The 17,387-nt window shown below is 42.4% G+C and overlaps 1 protein-coding gene across 1 annotated transcript; it reads right to left on the reverse strand.

Annotated features, from left to right (window-relative positions):
- Nucleotides 1-1,533: 1,533 nt before the first annotated feature.
- Nucleotides 1,534-11,413, reverse strand: FAM8A1 (family with sequence similarity 8 member A1). Its single transcript, XM_055323133.1, has 5 exons — nucleotides 10,655-11,413; nucleotides 8,886-9,006; nucleotides 7,187-7,310; nucleotides 6,535-6,674; nucleotides 1,534-5,098 (listed from the first exon to the last, which is right to left on the reverse strand). Exons 1-5 carry the CDS (start codon nucleotides 11,310-11,312, stop codon nucleotides 4,954-4,956), a joined length of 1,188 nt encoding a protein of 395 aa, XP_055179108.1. The 5' UTR covers nucleotides 11,313-11,413; the 3' UTR covers nucleotides 1,534-4,953.
- Nucleotides 11,414-17,387: the final 5,974 nt, after the last annotated feature.

Consider the following 17,387-nt stretch of genomic DNA (forward strand, 5'->3'; position numbering starts at 1 on the left):
TGCTGGGTTGTTGCAAGTACTTTAGGATTTGGGGCATTAATTTAGGATTTCTCTATTAAGAGAAAGTAGAATTTAAAGAATTCAAGAAATGTCTTCAAGCTAGCCTTTTATTAGTATAAATTCTCTCCTGAAACTGTTCATGTAATTAGGATTTTATTATCTGAAATTAAAGCGCTGGACTAATTTTAAGTTTGTAACCAGGCTGTAGATTAGTCCAACGCTTTAATTTCAAATAATATTGTAATTACATGTTTTTTTTGAAATTTTTATTATTCAAGTATTGATGACACACCATGTTGTATTAGTTTCAAGTGTACAGCGTGATTCAACAATTCTATACGTTACCCGTGCTCCTCACCAGAAGCGTGGTCACCGACAGTCACTGTATGTTACTAAGAATTCCTGTTTCCTATGCGGTGCCTTTCATCCCCATGACTTTGTTTCCTGGGCCTATTTATAAGTTTGAAAGTCCATGAAAATTTTACAAAGGTTAGCCTGTGCCTTCAATGGAAACTGATGTTTGGTACAGTAGAGAAAATGGGTGTATCGGGTGGAGTGACCCAGCCAGCTGAATTTACTAGTACTACGGGGCAGCGCTTCCCAGCTTACCTTGGAAGGAAGCCCACTGTAGTTCCAGAATGTGCAGGCTGTGCCTGGGCTCAGAACACCATACTGTCCACAGAATACAGGCCAGGCCGTTGTTTAGCCACATTTAAATTTACTACCTGTGGTTTTCTTTTCTTTTTTTTTTTAAGATTTTATTTATTCATTCGTGAGCAACATACAGAGAGAGGCGGAGACACTGGCAGAGGGAGATGCAGGTTCCTCGAGAGGAGCTCAGGATCCTGGGATCAGGACCTGAGCCAAAGGCAACCACTGAGCCATCCAGGTGTCCCCTACCTGTGTTCTTGAGGAACCGGTTTTGTATTCTGTCCTCCTCCTCCTCCTCTAGCTGTGTTACAACAGGAAATGCTCATAAGATCAGAACTAGGTTTAAATTGCCCAGCCCAGGCATTTGCCAGTGGAGACTTTGAACTTCTGGTTCCCCGTGTATAACGTGGGTCCTTAGTATCTTGCATAATAGTTGGGATGGCTAACCACTGCTAAAGGCAGGATTAGTTTAACATTAAGCATCGTCATCTACGACTAACTTTCGAGTGACTGACTTGCTTAAAGAATATACCCCCAAAACAGTGCCTGGTGGCTCAGTGGTTGAGTGTCTGCCTTGGCTCAGGGGTCCTGGGATCAAGTCCCACATGGGGCACCCTGTGGGGAGCCCTCTTCTCCCTCTGCCTGTGTCTCTGCCTGTGTCTCTCATGAATAAATAAAATCTTTTAAAAAAACCTATATACCCCAAAAGGTGGACTTTTTTTTTTTTTTTTTTTGGTAGACCTCCATTTCTGAAAGCACTCTAGTTGAGTGCCATTCTCCTGAAGGCAGGAAATCTTAGAAAATTGTATTTGGAACTAAGGGTTTCCTTAAGCAGGAGATTCTAGTGCAAATAGCAAATTAACAGTCAAAAAACAAAAGCACTAGTGTTCAAGTATTTATTGAGACAAAGAATACAAACTGGTGGCATACAAATTATTAAAAATAGAATGCTGAATTTTATTTATAGGCAGGCCATCGGATACTTTTTGTGGGTCAAGCCCTATTATAATGAACTGCAAAGGAAATACAACATGGTTTGGAATGAAGAACTTCACCCAGGCAAGCACATACTGTAGATTTTGGCCTTTGGTATAGGGGATGGGAAGTGGCAAGTAACAAATGATCCTTGTCAGATTTCTGGAATACTGCTGTTATTTGGGCATATTCTTCAAAAGAAACAAAAGCCTGTTAATAGGGCTAAGTGTGGAATGAAAGTACTTAAAAAAAAAAAAAAGTACTTAATACCCCTATCTCTCTCAAAAAGCCTTCTACTCCCAAGTAGCAAATAGTTTCAACTCCTTTCTACCTTCCTTTTGCTGGAAATACTTATGCATAAGTAAAACACCCCCACAAGTCACTTAAAGCAGTTACAACAACTTTTACTTCTCATTTGAAACAACAAACACTAAAGACTTAGTTTTATAATTTAGGTAAAGGAGTCCTCAAATGTGTTTTTTTCCAAATCTAAGTATTTGGGTAAAACTGCAAGGTAAACATTTAGGTGGAAAGAAGTGACCTCTGAACCAGTGGACACAGTGTCAGTTGGGCAACATTTTAAAGGGTTATTATCCAAAAACATGCTGGCTTTGTTTGTGTAGTCCTGGATTGGTCTCAACAGCAAGGCTTGCCATCCTCGCCTACTTCCCTAAGCCCGGCAGGAACGTGAGCACGCAGACTTTACTTTTCTCAAGGTGCACTAGCCGCTCTGGCTGGCTGTTTCTAGTAATGGGTACCGAGACTTTCTAGGCACCTGAGTTAACTGCCTGTTCTGTGGTTTTATTTAGGGCACGTTCCCTGAAACCATGTTCTTACTTGGCTTGACTTCTGATCTTTGTTCCCTTGTTTCTTAATTTGTAAAAGCGATGGATAATGTTTGTGCTATAAAAACAACTTGCTTTTTGCCTTTTTGGGCTAGAGCTTCAGCATGAGAATTACACTTTGACACAGAAATCAGCATTTCTATAAATGAAATATACTAAATGGAAAAGTGTTTTTGAAAAGAGGAGAGGCTCCACCCCACAACCCTAAGAGGAAAAAAGCTACTCTCCCTTCTTTCCCATTGTTTTTGTCATCACCCCCCACCCCCACAATGATTTGGGAATCAAAATCTCTTTTCCTAAGTGCTGGATTCAAAATACAAACACACTTGCATTTTTATGTAAAGGCAAAGTAGTAATATTTATTTTATAGGACTATATAACTTGAATCCTAAGATGGATCTAAATGAACCTACATATAAATATGATTCTGAATAACTCCTATATAGCAAATGTGCAGTATTTTAAGAAATTAAACTGGGCTACTTGTTTTTGCTTGGCTACATAAATAAAAATGGCCTAGATGGTGAACCTTCCAATTACCTGGGAGGAAATTCTAAATTAAATATATATTTCAGAGCAATATGGCCGAAGGACATTTCAATTTGAACTCCCCCCATCAGTGGCAAAAATCATGTATCCACTAATACTAATGTACACGCTACTGGGTGGTAAGTTTATGTAACATTTCCTAATGGGTCTGTCTACTGTGAAGGGCCATATAAGTTTCATATGTCTTCCCAGGGGCTATAAGTGAATGATCTGTTAAGTACTTTGACACACTTAACTTTGTGATGCTGGATTTAATATAAAATTACTTTGAAAGACATGGTTTATGAAATTTTATAATAAAAGGGTATTAGGACACTGTTAAGGTTTCTATGGACATCAAATGTGATTATTTTCAGTTTTTAAAGTCAAAGAAAAACTATAAAAATTGATAGTGATCGACATGTCTTGCATTTGCTACAAAGACCAAAAATAAAGTCCAGATTGATCTTTAAAGCAATCTAAAAAAAAAAAATAAATAAAAAAATAAAGCAATCTAATTATGAAGTGTCCAAGACAGTTTAGTGTTTTTTGTTTGTTTTTTTGTTTTTTTTGTTTTTTGAAAACAGTGTCAGGGCTGGAAAAACTGCCTAAGGAAGAAAACTTTTTCAGGTACATCTCAATACCGCTAACTGGGCCACTTAACAAGAGCATGCACACACATTTAAAACACTAAGCTTTGCTTCAGTAGAATAAATTAAAATGGCAATACACAGAGTGTTACTTAACATTTCCCTCAAAACATCATCTCTGGCAGGCCCCAAACAAGCTTTTTGGCCCAGAAAACTTAGAAAAATGCCTGGAAATGGTACTTGTCCTTGTTTTAGAGAGAACAGTTCATAATGGGAAAACTGCTAATATTTCAGAGGCTACTAATATTTTGTCATAAAATACTAAGATTATTTAACTCCTTGATGTTTTAAAAGTCATGGAACTATATAAAATATAAAAAGAAACTAACTAGTATGTGACTACCTGGTGTACAAATAGAAGGTACATTCAAGACACTGAACAGCACTAACACTTTCTTCATGCTGCACACGTACTGGGATTATTGTTTTACAGTAAATATGCAACAATTTGATGAAGACCTTTCCCCCCACATACTTATAGTTTGATTCAGGGGACTAAAAACACTTGCACAGGAATTTCAACTTAAATTTACGGTGAAAATTTAGGTGCCCCTCCCCTCCCCAAGCAATCACTAACTTACCTTTTCTTTAAAAATATTCAGTAATAATATAGCAAATAGGACTTAATACTTTTTCATCATCATGCAAAACTTGCCCCCAAATACATGTTCAAACAGTAACAATACTTGTAAAATAGCGTCATTCCCACAGTACACTGCAGTAGGGATTTGAGAACTCCAGGGGGAGGGAACTGCCTGCTTCATCTGCCCCTTTCTCTTGCAGCTAACACTTCCTCCTAGGATGGGAGACAAGTGGATTACCAAATTTGTGTCCTCCCTCCCTCTCCCCAAAAGGAAAGACAATTTCCCCAAGAAGTGTTAACTATAAGATGAGTTAATGTGTTTACAAAACACAAGTGGACTTTCTCCATCATTTTGGGATAAACCAAAATAAATTTTTTAAAGTTTCATCTGCAGATATAACAGCTGAAAATGCTTTCAGCAAATTCTAAAGCCTTAGATCTTAAGAAAGTATATATTGTCCGTTGTTGATTATAAAACCACTTGCCTCCTTTTTGATCTAAAAATTTTTAACACTTGAATTTAACAGGCTTTTCTTCTGGAAAAGTTCTTTGGCATTCAAGTAAAACCAATACTTTCAGAGCAGTCACCTGCATCACACTGAAGCGCCTGCTTTAATCTCTAAATCATCAGTTAGTGTAACCAGGGACACTGATGGCCTTGACACATAATGTAGTCTTGTTGTTATTCCAGGCAGTATGGAATTCAGGGTTGTTTGGGGCATCATCTGACCCCGTTTCTCTTTACCACAATGGTTCCTGCTACAATGTCATAGGCTGTTCGATTATGCTGAAAAAACAGCAGTGTGATGAAAGCAGGGAAAAAAGAAGCAATAGAAAAATTCTTGATCAAAGCTCGTATAGTAGACCTAAAAAATTAAGGCAAAAAATATCAGGTAAATTATATACCAACCACTTAGAGATTAACTGTATCCTATCAAGTCCAAGGTAAGATATTTAAAACATACAAAGTACTGAGGGGGTTTTCACCTTCGATAGCTGAGTGATTTTCAAGTAGCATTATATTCTGATAAAACCACCTGGGCTGTTTTAAAGCCTTCATCATGAATATGTCTTAGAACGTGCACTAAAGGTTTACAGTATTTTCTTCTGATATTTTGGTATAAGAATAACTCTTCCCTTCATTTACCTTTTGTATAGTCACTTGTGTGTTTGGTACCTTCTACACTGGTGTGCTTACTGCAGTCCCCTTTTTCTACCTTCTGTGAAGCTCTAACAATTCAAATTACTGTGTATTCTTTCTTTGTGGGATGCTATGATTAAAGAAAGCTTTAAAAAACCTCCAGCCATGGCTCAGAAGGGGGAATCATCCTGCCAGTGTTAGATTTCTGCCTCTCTGTACACTAAAAGGCTATAAGGAAAGCCCTGTGGCTCAGAATGCAGGCTAGTTGGTTTCATATCCATTTTCTACCATTCACTTGTGCTCTACATCTGTAAAAAAGGGATAATGGCACCTATCTTATTAGTTAACACATATTCAGTGTTTTAAACAATGCCTGTTACATAAGAGGTGCTCAATAAACAGCCATTATTGACACTCATTAAAAGTAGCAACCGGGATTATAATAATCACAAAACTGTAAGAAGTCTTGAGGATATCCACAAAATCAAGGCTTCCAGAGTCTCTCATATTTCTTTATATAACAACCCAGCTCTGAATCATTCTGGCAGCAATTCCAGCCAGTATCTTGTTTTGCTCAAGTGACTGCCGCCTACTTGAGTCTCTACAACTCCCATTATCACTATTTGTACCTCCCCACAGAGCCAGACAGCAACAGCTAGCCATGAGTACTGCCAGTATTACAAGCTCTATCGTATCACTTAAGACCAAGAGCTGGGTGGATGCATATGTATCTGTCCAAACTCTTCCTGCCCATTCAGGATGGGATAATGACCAGTATTATTACCAAATGGAGGCTGAAGGCTCAAGGCAGATTAGTAACTGGCCCTATAACCACAGATTTAGAGAATAATCAAACTAAGTATGGAGACTGATATAGACAGCATTACCACCGAAACCCTCTTACTGTGACTTTTATTCCATAAAATGATTATCTTGACATTGTATACTGAAGAGGGATCTACAATTATATAACAACTGAAAAACTCCAATTTTTCAGTTTTGAACCTAACAAAGGTAAGTCTATCTATTACATGCCAAGAAGAAAAAGAATACCAGCATCCTAAAAATACTGTTTCAAATGACGTAACTTATAATATTGAATTCTACAGTTAAAATTTGTTATTTTCATAAGTACACAGTAAAGCTACGAAAAAAACTTACGTTGTAATGCTAACATTTGAGGAAGGAATCACTAAAACCCGACTTGGTGCAATAAGCACTGATGTATCACACGTCACAACTCGAAGCCCTAGCAGGAACTTCCCTGGGGTAGCTCCACCTGCTCCCCAAATGCAAATTATCTAAGGAAAAAAAGGATAACTTAAAAATAATTTACTAGCCCAACTCTACCAACTTTAAAGGTTAGTTTTTTGCCATATTCACGTTTTAACATTTTCAAGTTGAAAGAATCTCATAGAGTACTCGGAGATTAACGCTGTAACGCATTTCTGCAGGTCTCTTACACCCTCAAGACCACAAGACATCTATTGTAATATTTCTCTGTGACCCACTTTTTTTTTAGCAAGCTGTTTCTGTGGAAAAATACATTTCAAGTTCCACAACCAACTTAGAAGTGTGTTTTTGGACCACAAGACTGAAATATGTTACAAAGAAATTGTAAAATGTCTACACTCAGAAAAGTTTATTTTTTAACTTGAAGAATATATGTTAAAAACCATTTGGAAAAAAAATTTAAAAATAGACATTTGACAAAAACATGAATAATTATAAATTCCCATTATTCTTTGTTTGTTGGGCTGATAATCTAAAAGTAGATTGTTAAATGTGAATATTTGCTGGGTCCGTAGCTTACCTCATAGAAACAAACTAACAATCTGTATATAAGAGCCACAATCATCATTTTCTGCAAATCTTCCATTGATGTGTCTTCATCTATTTCTTCTATTATGTAATGCATAGCAAACTTAGAGATATCCCTACACAAAAAAATAGTTTTGAGTTATAAAGAATTATTTTCTTTACCAGAGCAATTGCATTGACATTTTTTTCCACTAGTGTAAGTCACAAACTTTAATTAATTCTAAACTGATCTTTAGGTTTCCACCCATTTAGTTTCACAAAACATTCATTTACTAGCCCTGGAGACTCCATCTGATTTCTGCTTTCATGGAGACTCTTACCTACTAGACAAAGCACAACAAATAAGTAATAATAAAGTGGGATGAGGGTGATGATAGAGAACCACCCGATAGTGGGGAAACACATACCAGGTACATGTGACTTAGTGAATGAAGGCTTCCCAGAAATGACATCTGAGCTGAGATGTGGAGGATGAAGAGAAGGTAGCCAGACTAAGAAGGGGGAAGTTTCAGGGGAAGAGACTCTCTAGCAAGAGAGGAAGCCTTGGGACGAGGCTGTGATGGAAGCTGTAAGTCATGTGGCACGGCCCAAATATTAAGTATAGAAGGTCAAAGTGATTAAGAAATAAGAGCATCTGTTAAACGATAGGAAGACAAGACTTTATCCTGATGGCACTAAGAAATTACGGAAGAGTTTTAAGGTGGGAGAGGGGCAGAATCAGAATTTATGATCTCTTTGATTTTTATATCAGACTGGACTGAGATAGAACAGGAGACAGGAGACTGAGATGCCAGTAAAAAGACTTTTGCTATGATCCTGAGAAGAGATGACAATCACTGGACCAGGGAGAAGTAGTAATGATGAAACAGTAAAGGGTAAACAGTCTGAGTTAAAGGTTATTCAGGAGCCTGAAAGAAAGGAGCTGGTACCTGGTTGGCTGCGCAGGGGGTGGGACAGAAAGGGAGAGAGAGAGGGAGGAATCACAGTAACACTCGGGTTGCTGGCAAGGGTCCTGAAATTTCACAAGGATTTGTATCTTGAAACTGACACTACCTTTGTAATTATAAATTCTGGGCTCAACTTCTTATAAACCCAAACTTCAATCTATAAAAAGGAGGTATTAACCTCTACATCTCATACTGGTGGTAAGATTAAAGAATCCATATGAAGTGAGCTCAGTACTTAACACAGATAATGCTTAGCAAGTGATAATTACTATCTAATTATTAATATTAAAAGGATTATTTAAATAAATGGCTCACTTTGCAGTTCACTTGGGACTTGCTTGATAGTATAATCAATCCCATTTGGGAATGCCGTCTGATTATCATCAGTTCATCTACCCAAAGCTCTCTCTTTATTTTTTTGTCTTTACTCTGAATAGGACAGTAAGCAGGAAATTAATGCCTGGCCTAATAGTTGAATCAAAAAAACACATTTACCTACTTTTGACAGGTGAGATTTCCACAGATCTTTCAGAATTTATTAAAGTGCTTTTCTCTTTTCTGTAGTTATTTCTTAAAACCAAGAAAAAAATATGACAGTTCCTTACAGGAGCTCTCTATAGGAGAAATCATGACACTGGCACCCTGATTATCCATACAGTCATTTGCAGAAATGAACAGAACTTCAGAAAATAAGATCTCTATACTGTAGACATTAAAACCTTTCTGCAAAAAGCCTTAACTTACTTTATTCCACTGAGGTGCATAATGCTTAAGACAATGGTTGCTTTTATAAAGAAGAGAATAAAGAAATCCACCATCTCTGCCATAAATCTGTGGGCCAAGGAAGGAATAATGTACTCTCTGCCTGTAAATTAAAAAAAAAAAAAAAAAAAAGGTCAGGAAAAATTACTCATTTCACATAGACCTTGGAACCCAAGCTAGGTAATGAATGGAAAGCACAAAGTCAAGGTATAACTTGCTAGTAAAAAGAAAGTTAAAATCTTGCAACAATTATTGGTATTGACTCCATCGATAGTACATGTCATTTAAATACAGCAACACTGCTCCACTCTTTACTGAATAAAGTTTGCTTTCAGCCCCTTAAGATTAAAAAAAAATGATTTCAAAGATATTACATTACTTAAGGCACTCAAAGCATTTCACGAGTGACTCAAAAGAGAATCCTGGTGACCACAGCCTATGATACAAAATTAAACTTTTTTTAAGGAAAAACCAAGGTTAAGTATAGACAGTTACTAGGACAAAGTAAACACCTGTGTTCTTCATCATACCTTCATTCATTGTCTTACTTTTTTTTTTTTTAAGATTTTATTTATTTATTCATGAGACACACACACACACACAGAGGCAGAGACACAGGCAGAGGGAGAAGCAGGCTCCCTGCAGGGAGCCCAAGGCGGACCGGATCCCTGGTCTCCAGGGTCATGCCCTGGGCTGCAGGCGGCGCTAAACCACTAAGCCATCCAGGGATCCCTTGTCTTACTTTTGTATGTAATAAATTCAATGATTACCCATCTGACATCTTAAGTTCTGAATGGGACCAAATTCAGGAGCACTCATTTTTAAAAAAAAATTTTTAAAGATTTACTTATTCACTTATTCATGAGAGACACAGAGAGACAGAGTGAGAGAGAGGCAGAGGGAGAAGCAGGCTCCACGCAGGGAGCCCGACCCGATCCCGGGTCTCCAGGATCCCGCCCGGGGCTGCAGGCGGCGCTGAACCGCTGAGCCACCCGGGGCCGCCCGGGAGAGCCAATTCTTGTCTCCTGTATCTGTGGCTGAATAAAGTAAACAAACAAACAAAAAAGTCTAAAAAATAAACCAAAAAAGTGCGACTCATGCAAAATACTCTTAATTCCCTACAGAAGTCAACAGGCAAATACGCAAGAACATTCAGTTAGGGAACATAACTCCATTTGTGGTCATGAACATCTCCTTTTATATGCGTCGTTTCACCGTCCGTGGTGTCGAGCTGGCGTGTCCCCACCCGCATGAATGCTCTATTGTAGACACCGCCACACCTCGCCATACATCCTGTCGCGTCTGGACGATTCCCAGCGCTACCGGCGCCCCCCCCGCCCCCCCCACCCCTCCCCACCCCCACCCCGCTGTCAAGGTGGCTGTGCCGTCGGAGATCAAGCTGTGGATCTCTCCCTCTGCCTCTCTCTGCAGCAGGGGGATCAAGAGGGCAGTTCCGCGAGCAAAGGTTTCCTCTACACGTGGAAACGACTCGTCCCAGGACTACGGGGGTCGGTCCGGAGGACCAGGTCTAGAGGAAAGAGAAGCCGCGCCGCCCGCCCGGCTGCACCCTCTGGGAATTCAAGGCCTGGGCCGCAAACGCAGAGCAGCGCCCACCTGAGGGGCAGGGGCAGGGGCGGCGGCGGCGGCGGCAGGTACGGCCGCCACGAGCCTGCCCGCTCTGCCCGCTCTGCCCCCCTCCGCCCCGCCCCGCCCGCCCCTCCCCCCCCCCCGCGTCGGGGCGCCTTCCTCACCTGCCTGCCGCCCGGTGTCGCTCGGGCTTCGCGAGGCGGCGCCGGAGCCCACCCTGGTCGCTGGCGCTGCCCGGACCGCCCCCTGCCCGTGCGCAGCCCGGGCGCCCAGGCCCGCGACGGCGGCGGCGGCGGCGGCGGCGGCGGGGAGGCCGGGGAGGCCGGGGAGGCCGGGGAGGCCGGGGAGGCCGGGGGCCGCCCCCGGGTCGGGCCCGGCGGCCGCGGCGCCCAGGAAGTAGAAGGGGCTGTAGTAGGCCGGGGCGTGTCCGGCCGGGGGCGGCTGGGGGCTGCAGTAGGCGGGGAAGGCGGCGAGGCCGCTGTGCCAGGTGAGGTAGCCGCAGTACGACTGCCACAGCCACTCGTGCACCTGCCGGGAATACTCGCGGGCGCTCAGCCGCGCCGGCCTCTCCCGCGGCGCCTCGCGGCCCGCCGGCTCCTGCAGCCCCGCCCCGGGCTTCCCCGGCGGCCGCGGCGGCTCCGACTCCTCAGCGGCGGCCGCGGCGGGCGCGAGGCCCGGGGCCTGGGGTTCGGCCTGCGGCCCGGCCCGGGGGCGTGGGGCGGCGGCAGGAGGGCCTCCCGGGGAGCGGACGGGCTCGGGGTCCCCGGCGCCGTCGTCCTGCCCGGGAGGGCGGCCTCGCGCTTCCTCCGGCCCCTCTGCCATCGTCGCCTCAGCGGCCCCCTCGGCGGCCCTGTCACTGCGCGGTCTCCCTCCCCCGCTAGCTCCTCCCCAACGGCCGGGTCGCCACCGCAGCAGCCGCAGGCGTCAACAATCCGCCACCGGAAGCGGAAGCCCCGCCTCTCCCCGGCGTCGCCGGCCGGGGGCGGGGCGGAGGCGGGAGGAAGCGGCGGGGGGCGGGGTCCCGGAGCCGCCGGCTCCTCGCGGTTTGGGTCCCCGCTGCCTGCCGCGCCGCCTGCCGCTGTCGTGATGGGGCGTGGGGCCCCGCCCCCCCTCGCCCCCCGCAGGTGCACGCAGGCTGCCGCCGGGGAAGCCGCGGAGGGAGGAAGCCGAGGTCCGAGAGGTGCCGGGTCCCGGGTTTCTGTCGCCGAGCCGCGACGGGCTGGGCCTCCAGGCGCAGGGCTTGTGGCTTTGCAGCAAGCTTTGTCCGCCTGCATCCGTCCCGGCTAATTAGTCCTCGGCCCTAGATACCCCACACCTGTCCCCTTTAAAAGGATAAGAAATGCACGACCAAGGACGCTGAGCCACACAGACATCAAGAGAGTGTGGCTCAGCTGCAGGACTTTTCAGGGTAAAAAGCAGGGAAGAGGGATTCTAGGGGATTGAATGGAAGCTAGGCTGTGTCCTCGCCCTGGAGCTGTTGACGTCCCACTGCTGTAGACTCCGGCACAGCTGCCCCCCCCCGCCCCCCCCCCCCCCGCAGGCCCTCGTCCCAGCCTGGGGTGCCGGCTCCTTAAATTTTCTGCTAAGGCGAAACCTGTTCGCGTCCCAGGGCTTTGGTGCTTTCTTTGAATCCTCCGGCCCAGACATGATTTCCCCTTCCTCCGAACTATATAGGGCACCTTTCATGTTTACATCTTAATAGACTTCCCTATCTCATAAAGCTGATTCAGTGGTAGGAGTATGTTTTTGTGTCCCCGTGCCATCCTACTGAAGACCTCCAGGGGCCACTAGTACTGTGGTTGCGCGTGTTATTACTGATGTCAGTCTTTTTTTCTTTTTTAAGATTTTATTTATTTATTCATGAAGGACTCACAGAGAGAGGCGGAGACACAGGCAGAGGGAGCAGCAGGCTCCCTGCAGGGAGCTGGATGCGGGACTCGAACCCAGGACCCCGGGATGACAACCTGAGCCGAAGGCAGATGCTCAACCACTGAGTCACCCAGGTGCCCCAAGAGTCATTCTTGGCTTTGCTCTGGGAAATAGAATAGTAAAAGGTGTGACTTTTGCCCTTAGGTTCAGTAGCTCATATGATTAAAGGGGAAGGACGTTTCATAAAGCACTTGAAGACCAATTTAAGACAGTATAGTAAGAATCCAAAATAAGGGAAGGATCGTGGTGATGTCTAGCTAGCAAGGTTACCCTTAACAAATTTGGTTTTAAAAACGGTGAGGAAGTTGTGACATTTAAACAAATAAGCATTCCAAGTTTGGGGGGATGGGAGTGGCGGGGGCAGGAGAAGCAGGAAGAAAGGAAGATGATAGGGAATGAGTGTGAAATATCATATAAGTGTTAGAGGCATAGACTTTGTTTTGAATAACATCCATTAGGTAGCACCTGGCGCAGGGCCACCCACATGTTATACATTTATAGTAATTAGGACTCTTGGTTGCTATTGTTGGAAAAACAATTCTGATTTTTTTTTAAAGATTTTATTTATTTATTCATGAGACACACACAGAGAGAGAGAGAGACAGAGAGAGAGAAAAGCAGAGACACAGGCAGAGGGAGAAGCAGGCTCCCTGCAGGGAGCCAGATGCGGGACTCCAGGATCAGGCCCTGGGCCGAAGGCAGAGGCTCAACCACTGAGCCACCCAGGTGTCCCAATGAGCCACCCAGGTGTCCCTCTAACTGATTTAAGAGAGAGAAAAGTAAGTGAATTTATTGACTTGCATAACTAAAAAGTTCAGGAATAGTTTAGGTTTCAAGAATATCTAGTTACAGATGATTGCTTAAGAAATCACCTCTTTTTTGGTTTCTTTTTGTTTTCTTTCTTTCTTTTCTTTTCTTTTCTTTTCTTTTTTTTTTTTTTTTAAGATTTTGTTTGTTTATTAGTGAGAGACACAGAGGGGCAGAGACAGAAGCAGGTTCCACTCACCATCGTGGGTCTCCAGGATCACACCCTGGGCTGAAGGTGGCGCTAAACCACTGAGCCACCTGGGCTGCCCTCCTTTTTGTTTTATTTTCTGACTTGGCCTTTGAGGAAAGTTAAGAATGTTTCTGTTTCAGTGATTTAAAACAACAACAACAAAATTCTAACTGGCTTGAACAAAAAAACTTTTTTGCCTTTGTATATCAAGTTCCGGGGTTGTACATAATATAAGAACATTCAGTGGGTCATATAATAGGCATCCCAAAAGAGAGAAGAGAGATCAAATTCAACAGAATGATGGCCCCAAATTTTCTGGAATTAAAGAAAGACTATGCTTTAGATTGAAAGAACATCAAGTCTTGAGAAAATAACATATACGTGATGATGAATTTAAGCAAAGAGAAAAGTTTAACGATCTTAATAGTAATCAAAACATAAACTACTGACAAAGAAATGATATTTACACTGGAAGCCAAGTTTTCGAAAGTAAAAAGTAGGTGCTGAAGAGTGTAGAATGAATATATGTAGTACTGAGGCGAAATTACCGACAACCCAAAATGTTATAACGAGGTAAATAATCACTCAAGAATGAAGATGTGTGGGTAGCCCCGGTGGCCCAGCGGCTTGGCACCACCTTCAGCCCGGGGTGTGATCCTGGAGACCCAGGATCAAGTCCCATGTCAGACTCCCTGCGTGGAGCCTGCTTCTCCCTCTGCCTGTGTCCCTGCCTCTCTCTCTTTCTCTCTCTGTGTGTGTGTGTGTGTGTCTGTCATGAATAAATAAATAAAATCTTAAAAAAAAGAATGAAGATGTGATGCAATGCACTACTGCCAATCCAAATAACATACTGATCAACCCTAGCCCCTTTCCATCACACTCAGCTAAGAATAGAAGCCTCAGGGATGTAGAAAGAGAAGTATTTATGACTCAAGAATATAAATGGATTCTGGAAAGATGGTAGTATATGACTTTTGAATCTCCATGGATCCCTACATAGAAACAGACTAGATGATGAAACCAAGAATGCAAGAAACAGCGGAAGTAATGACACATATCACCACAAACCCCAAAATATAAGAAGATGAGGTCAAACAAATGCAAAACATGCGCAGTGTCAATGCCAAAGAAATGAGATCAAAATTGTAAAGATGTTAAGAAATGATGTAAGAAATGAAAGAGCTCGGAAATGAAGTGATAGAATTTGGGAAAGAGAAATTTTTTTAGAAATGGTATCTGAAAAGAATACTAAACTAGAAGGAACACAGGAGTAAACAAACACAACAGATAGTGTCTGAAGAGAACTAGAATTTGAAAATGAAGTTTTAAAAATCAAAATAGTTTAGAGAAAGAAATGACTTTACAGAAATGGTAGGCATTGAAGATTGGCAAAGAAGATCCAAGGTATGGGTACAGAAGCCCAGATAAAGAACACCAAAGCAAGTTAACAGAACAAATACAACACATGATAATTTAAACTTTTCCTGAAATACAAATATGTTTTTATATTTATATATATTCACATGTTACCATAGTATATATTCATATGTATATTCCCATATATTTTTAAAACCTCATATTGAAAGAGCATGCTGTGAAAACAATGAATAACAAGTTGTATTTTAGTAAAAACTACTAGACTTTACATTTTGATCATTTAGACCTACATTTATGAGAGAAAACTGGATTGTCATAGGACTTCAGCCTTAACACTTCACTTGAGAAGAAAATGGTGAAGCACTTAAAATATTCAAAGAAAGAAAATGAGAACCAACAATTTTGTATCCAGCAAAACTGACTTTTAAGTATAGAAACAGGCTAATTTGTTATCAAGATGGAAGACCTCAGAGAACGTTACTCACTTGAGTTCTTCCTGAGGAATCTAGAGAGTGAAGCTCAGCAATCAAAATGACTAACAGGCAATGACAGAAGGACAGTGGTTAGCATGAAATCTTTAATTATGTCTAGCACTAAGACGAAATGAGGATGTATTTCCATCAGGGTACAGTCAAGTGACAAACCACTGAGTAATTTGAAGGGAGAACGTTTGCTATAAAGCATTATTAATGGAATTGGAGTGAAGTTGGTGAGTAAGAGGCAAAGAGAACTACCATGCAGGAGCAGTAGACCTGGGGATCAGCCACAGCTCCCAGCACTGAAATTGAGTGGCCAAGGAAGAGCTCCTCACCCCCACCCCTACCCCCACCTTGGGGCTGGACCTTGCTGGAGAGGACACAACTGTCGCTCATTGCTGGACACTGAAGCTTACCTAAGTGTGGCCACAGTTGGACTTGTTAGAAATCCTCTCTCTGGAGTGTTTGAGGAAGCTAACCACAGGATAGCTTTTCTCAGGCGCCCTATCTCAGAATTCACCTCAGAGTATCCAGAGAAATCACCCTTCAGGAAGGTGCTTTGCCAGCAGCACACCACTCTGAAGCCATCCAAGGGAGGGTGTGGTGGGGAAAGCGGTCTGGGAAGTTGCTGTGTGTTGTTGGCCACTGGGCAGTACTAAAATGAACCATGCAGTCTGCAGGAACCCAAGGAGGTGAGCACATGAAAACCAGAAACGGAAGCCTCTTCATCCCCCAGTGGCCCTCCAGTGCCCTCTACTAACAAGGCCTAACATTTGACCAACTGGCATGGAAGAAGTATTTCCAGAGTTCAGCCCCATTATTGCAGAGCAAGCAAAGATTTGGAGCTGAGAGTCCATAAACAGACATCTAATACAGGGTTAAAAGAGTATAATTTGAGATGGATTTATATTCTGTAATACTGATACAAAATTACTATAAAACTGGGAGTATGGGGAGAATGTGGGCAAAACATTTTAAAGTATGATGATGGTAATTTTAGTATCTTGAGGATGTGTGTATAATATTATAAAATGAGTAATTATCATTAGTATGAACTTTTATCTATCTGTCTGGTTTTCTGGTTCTTTTCAGTAGCGGTCATCATCCTTATTACCTGGACTGTGGTCGTGAAATATGATGTCCCACTAAAAGAAACAAGGGCTTCTTGGAAGGATGGATGATTCTAGATCTGGGGTGGGAGATGCATAAAATGAGCATGGTATATCTTGTTAAAACTATAGAGCAGAGGAATTTTAAAGCCTTCTAGGGTTATGTTCAGTGGACCCAGAAGCCAACTTCAGAGGCTCCCATTGGCCAAAGATCAGATAATTTGAGTTTTGGTAAGGGTAATAATTAGAATGAACTGTAACACATTACACATAAATTCATAATAATGTATAATCTTATCTAAAGGATTGAACTAGAGCCTCATCAGGTGTCTGGGATCTAACTATCAATTTGTATGAAATAAAAGACAAAAAAGCACGTTGAAATATACCACTACTGTGCAGTTTGCAAAATCCAGACTGAGGAACTGTACAAATCAAACTACTGAGTTCTTCAATAGACATTGAAGGGAAAAGAAAGGAATAGGGAGAACCATTAGATTAGTGGAGATTTAAAAGGCACCAAATTAAAGAAAAGAGCAAGACTAAATTATACTGTCTAGGGATACACTTAAGGAAATACAAGAAAAGTGATCAAAGTCAAGATAGTGATTACTTTTGGGGGAGGGAGGGGCTCATGTTTGGGATAGAGTTCACAGGCTTCTGGGGTGGCTGACAAAATTCTGTTTCTTGATTTGGAAAGTGATTACAAGGATGCTCACCTTCTAATATACCATCAAACTGTTAAAGAAATTGACAAATGGAATTTTTTTCATTCACACCCAAACTCTGAAGGATATACTTCAGCAGAAAGGAAATGGAACTCAGAAAAAAAGGAGTGCAATGTGAAGAAGAAATGGCTTAAGAAAATTAGATCCTTGCATGAGTCTGTTTAATTCTCAAGTTAAATGAGATTGAGAAGAATTGTCTTGAGAAGCATAGTGATTGACCCCGTGCACTCATCTCTTTTCCAGAACACCTATTGAAAGGAAATAAAGGAATACAGTTATAA

The sequence above is a fragment of the Nyctereutes procyonoides genome, unplaced genomic scaffold (genome assembly GCF_905146905.1).
Source record: "Nyctereutes procyonoides isolate TBG_1078 unplaced genomic scaffold, NYPRO_anot_genome, whole genome shotgun sequence".
Classification (NCBI taxonomy): Eukaryota; Metazoa; Chordata; class Mammalia; order Carnivora; family Canidae; genus Nyctereutes; species Nyctereutes procyonoides.

What these genes read in the sequence shown, in the direction of transcription:
- FAM8A1 (XM_055323133.1), bottom strand. Translation starts at nt 11,312, where the DNA reads ATGGCAGAGGGGCCGGAGGAAGCGCGAGGCCGCCCTCCCGGGCAGGAC. An exon ending in ATGCACCTCAGTGGAATAAA is followed by an intron (nt 7,311 to 8,885) that starts GTAAGTTAAGGC and finishes TTTTTTGTGTAG; the next exon opens with GGATATCTCTAAGTTTGCTA. An exon ending in TCAAATGTTAGCATTACAAC is followed by an intron (nt 5,099 to 6,534) that starts GTAAGTTTTTTT and finishes TTAATTTTTTAG; the next exon opens with GTCTACTATACGAGCTTTGA.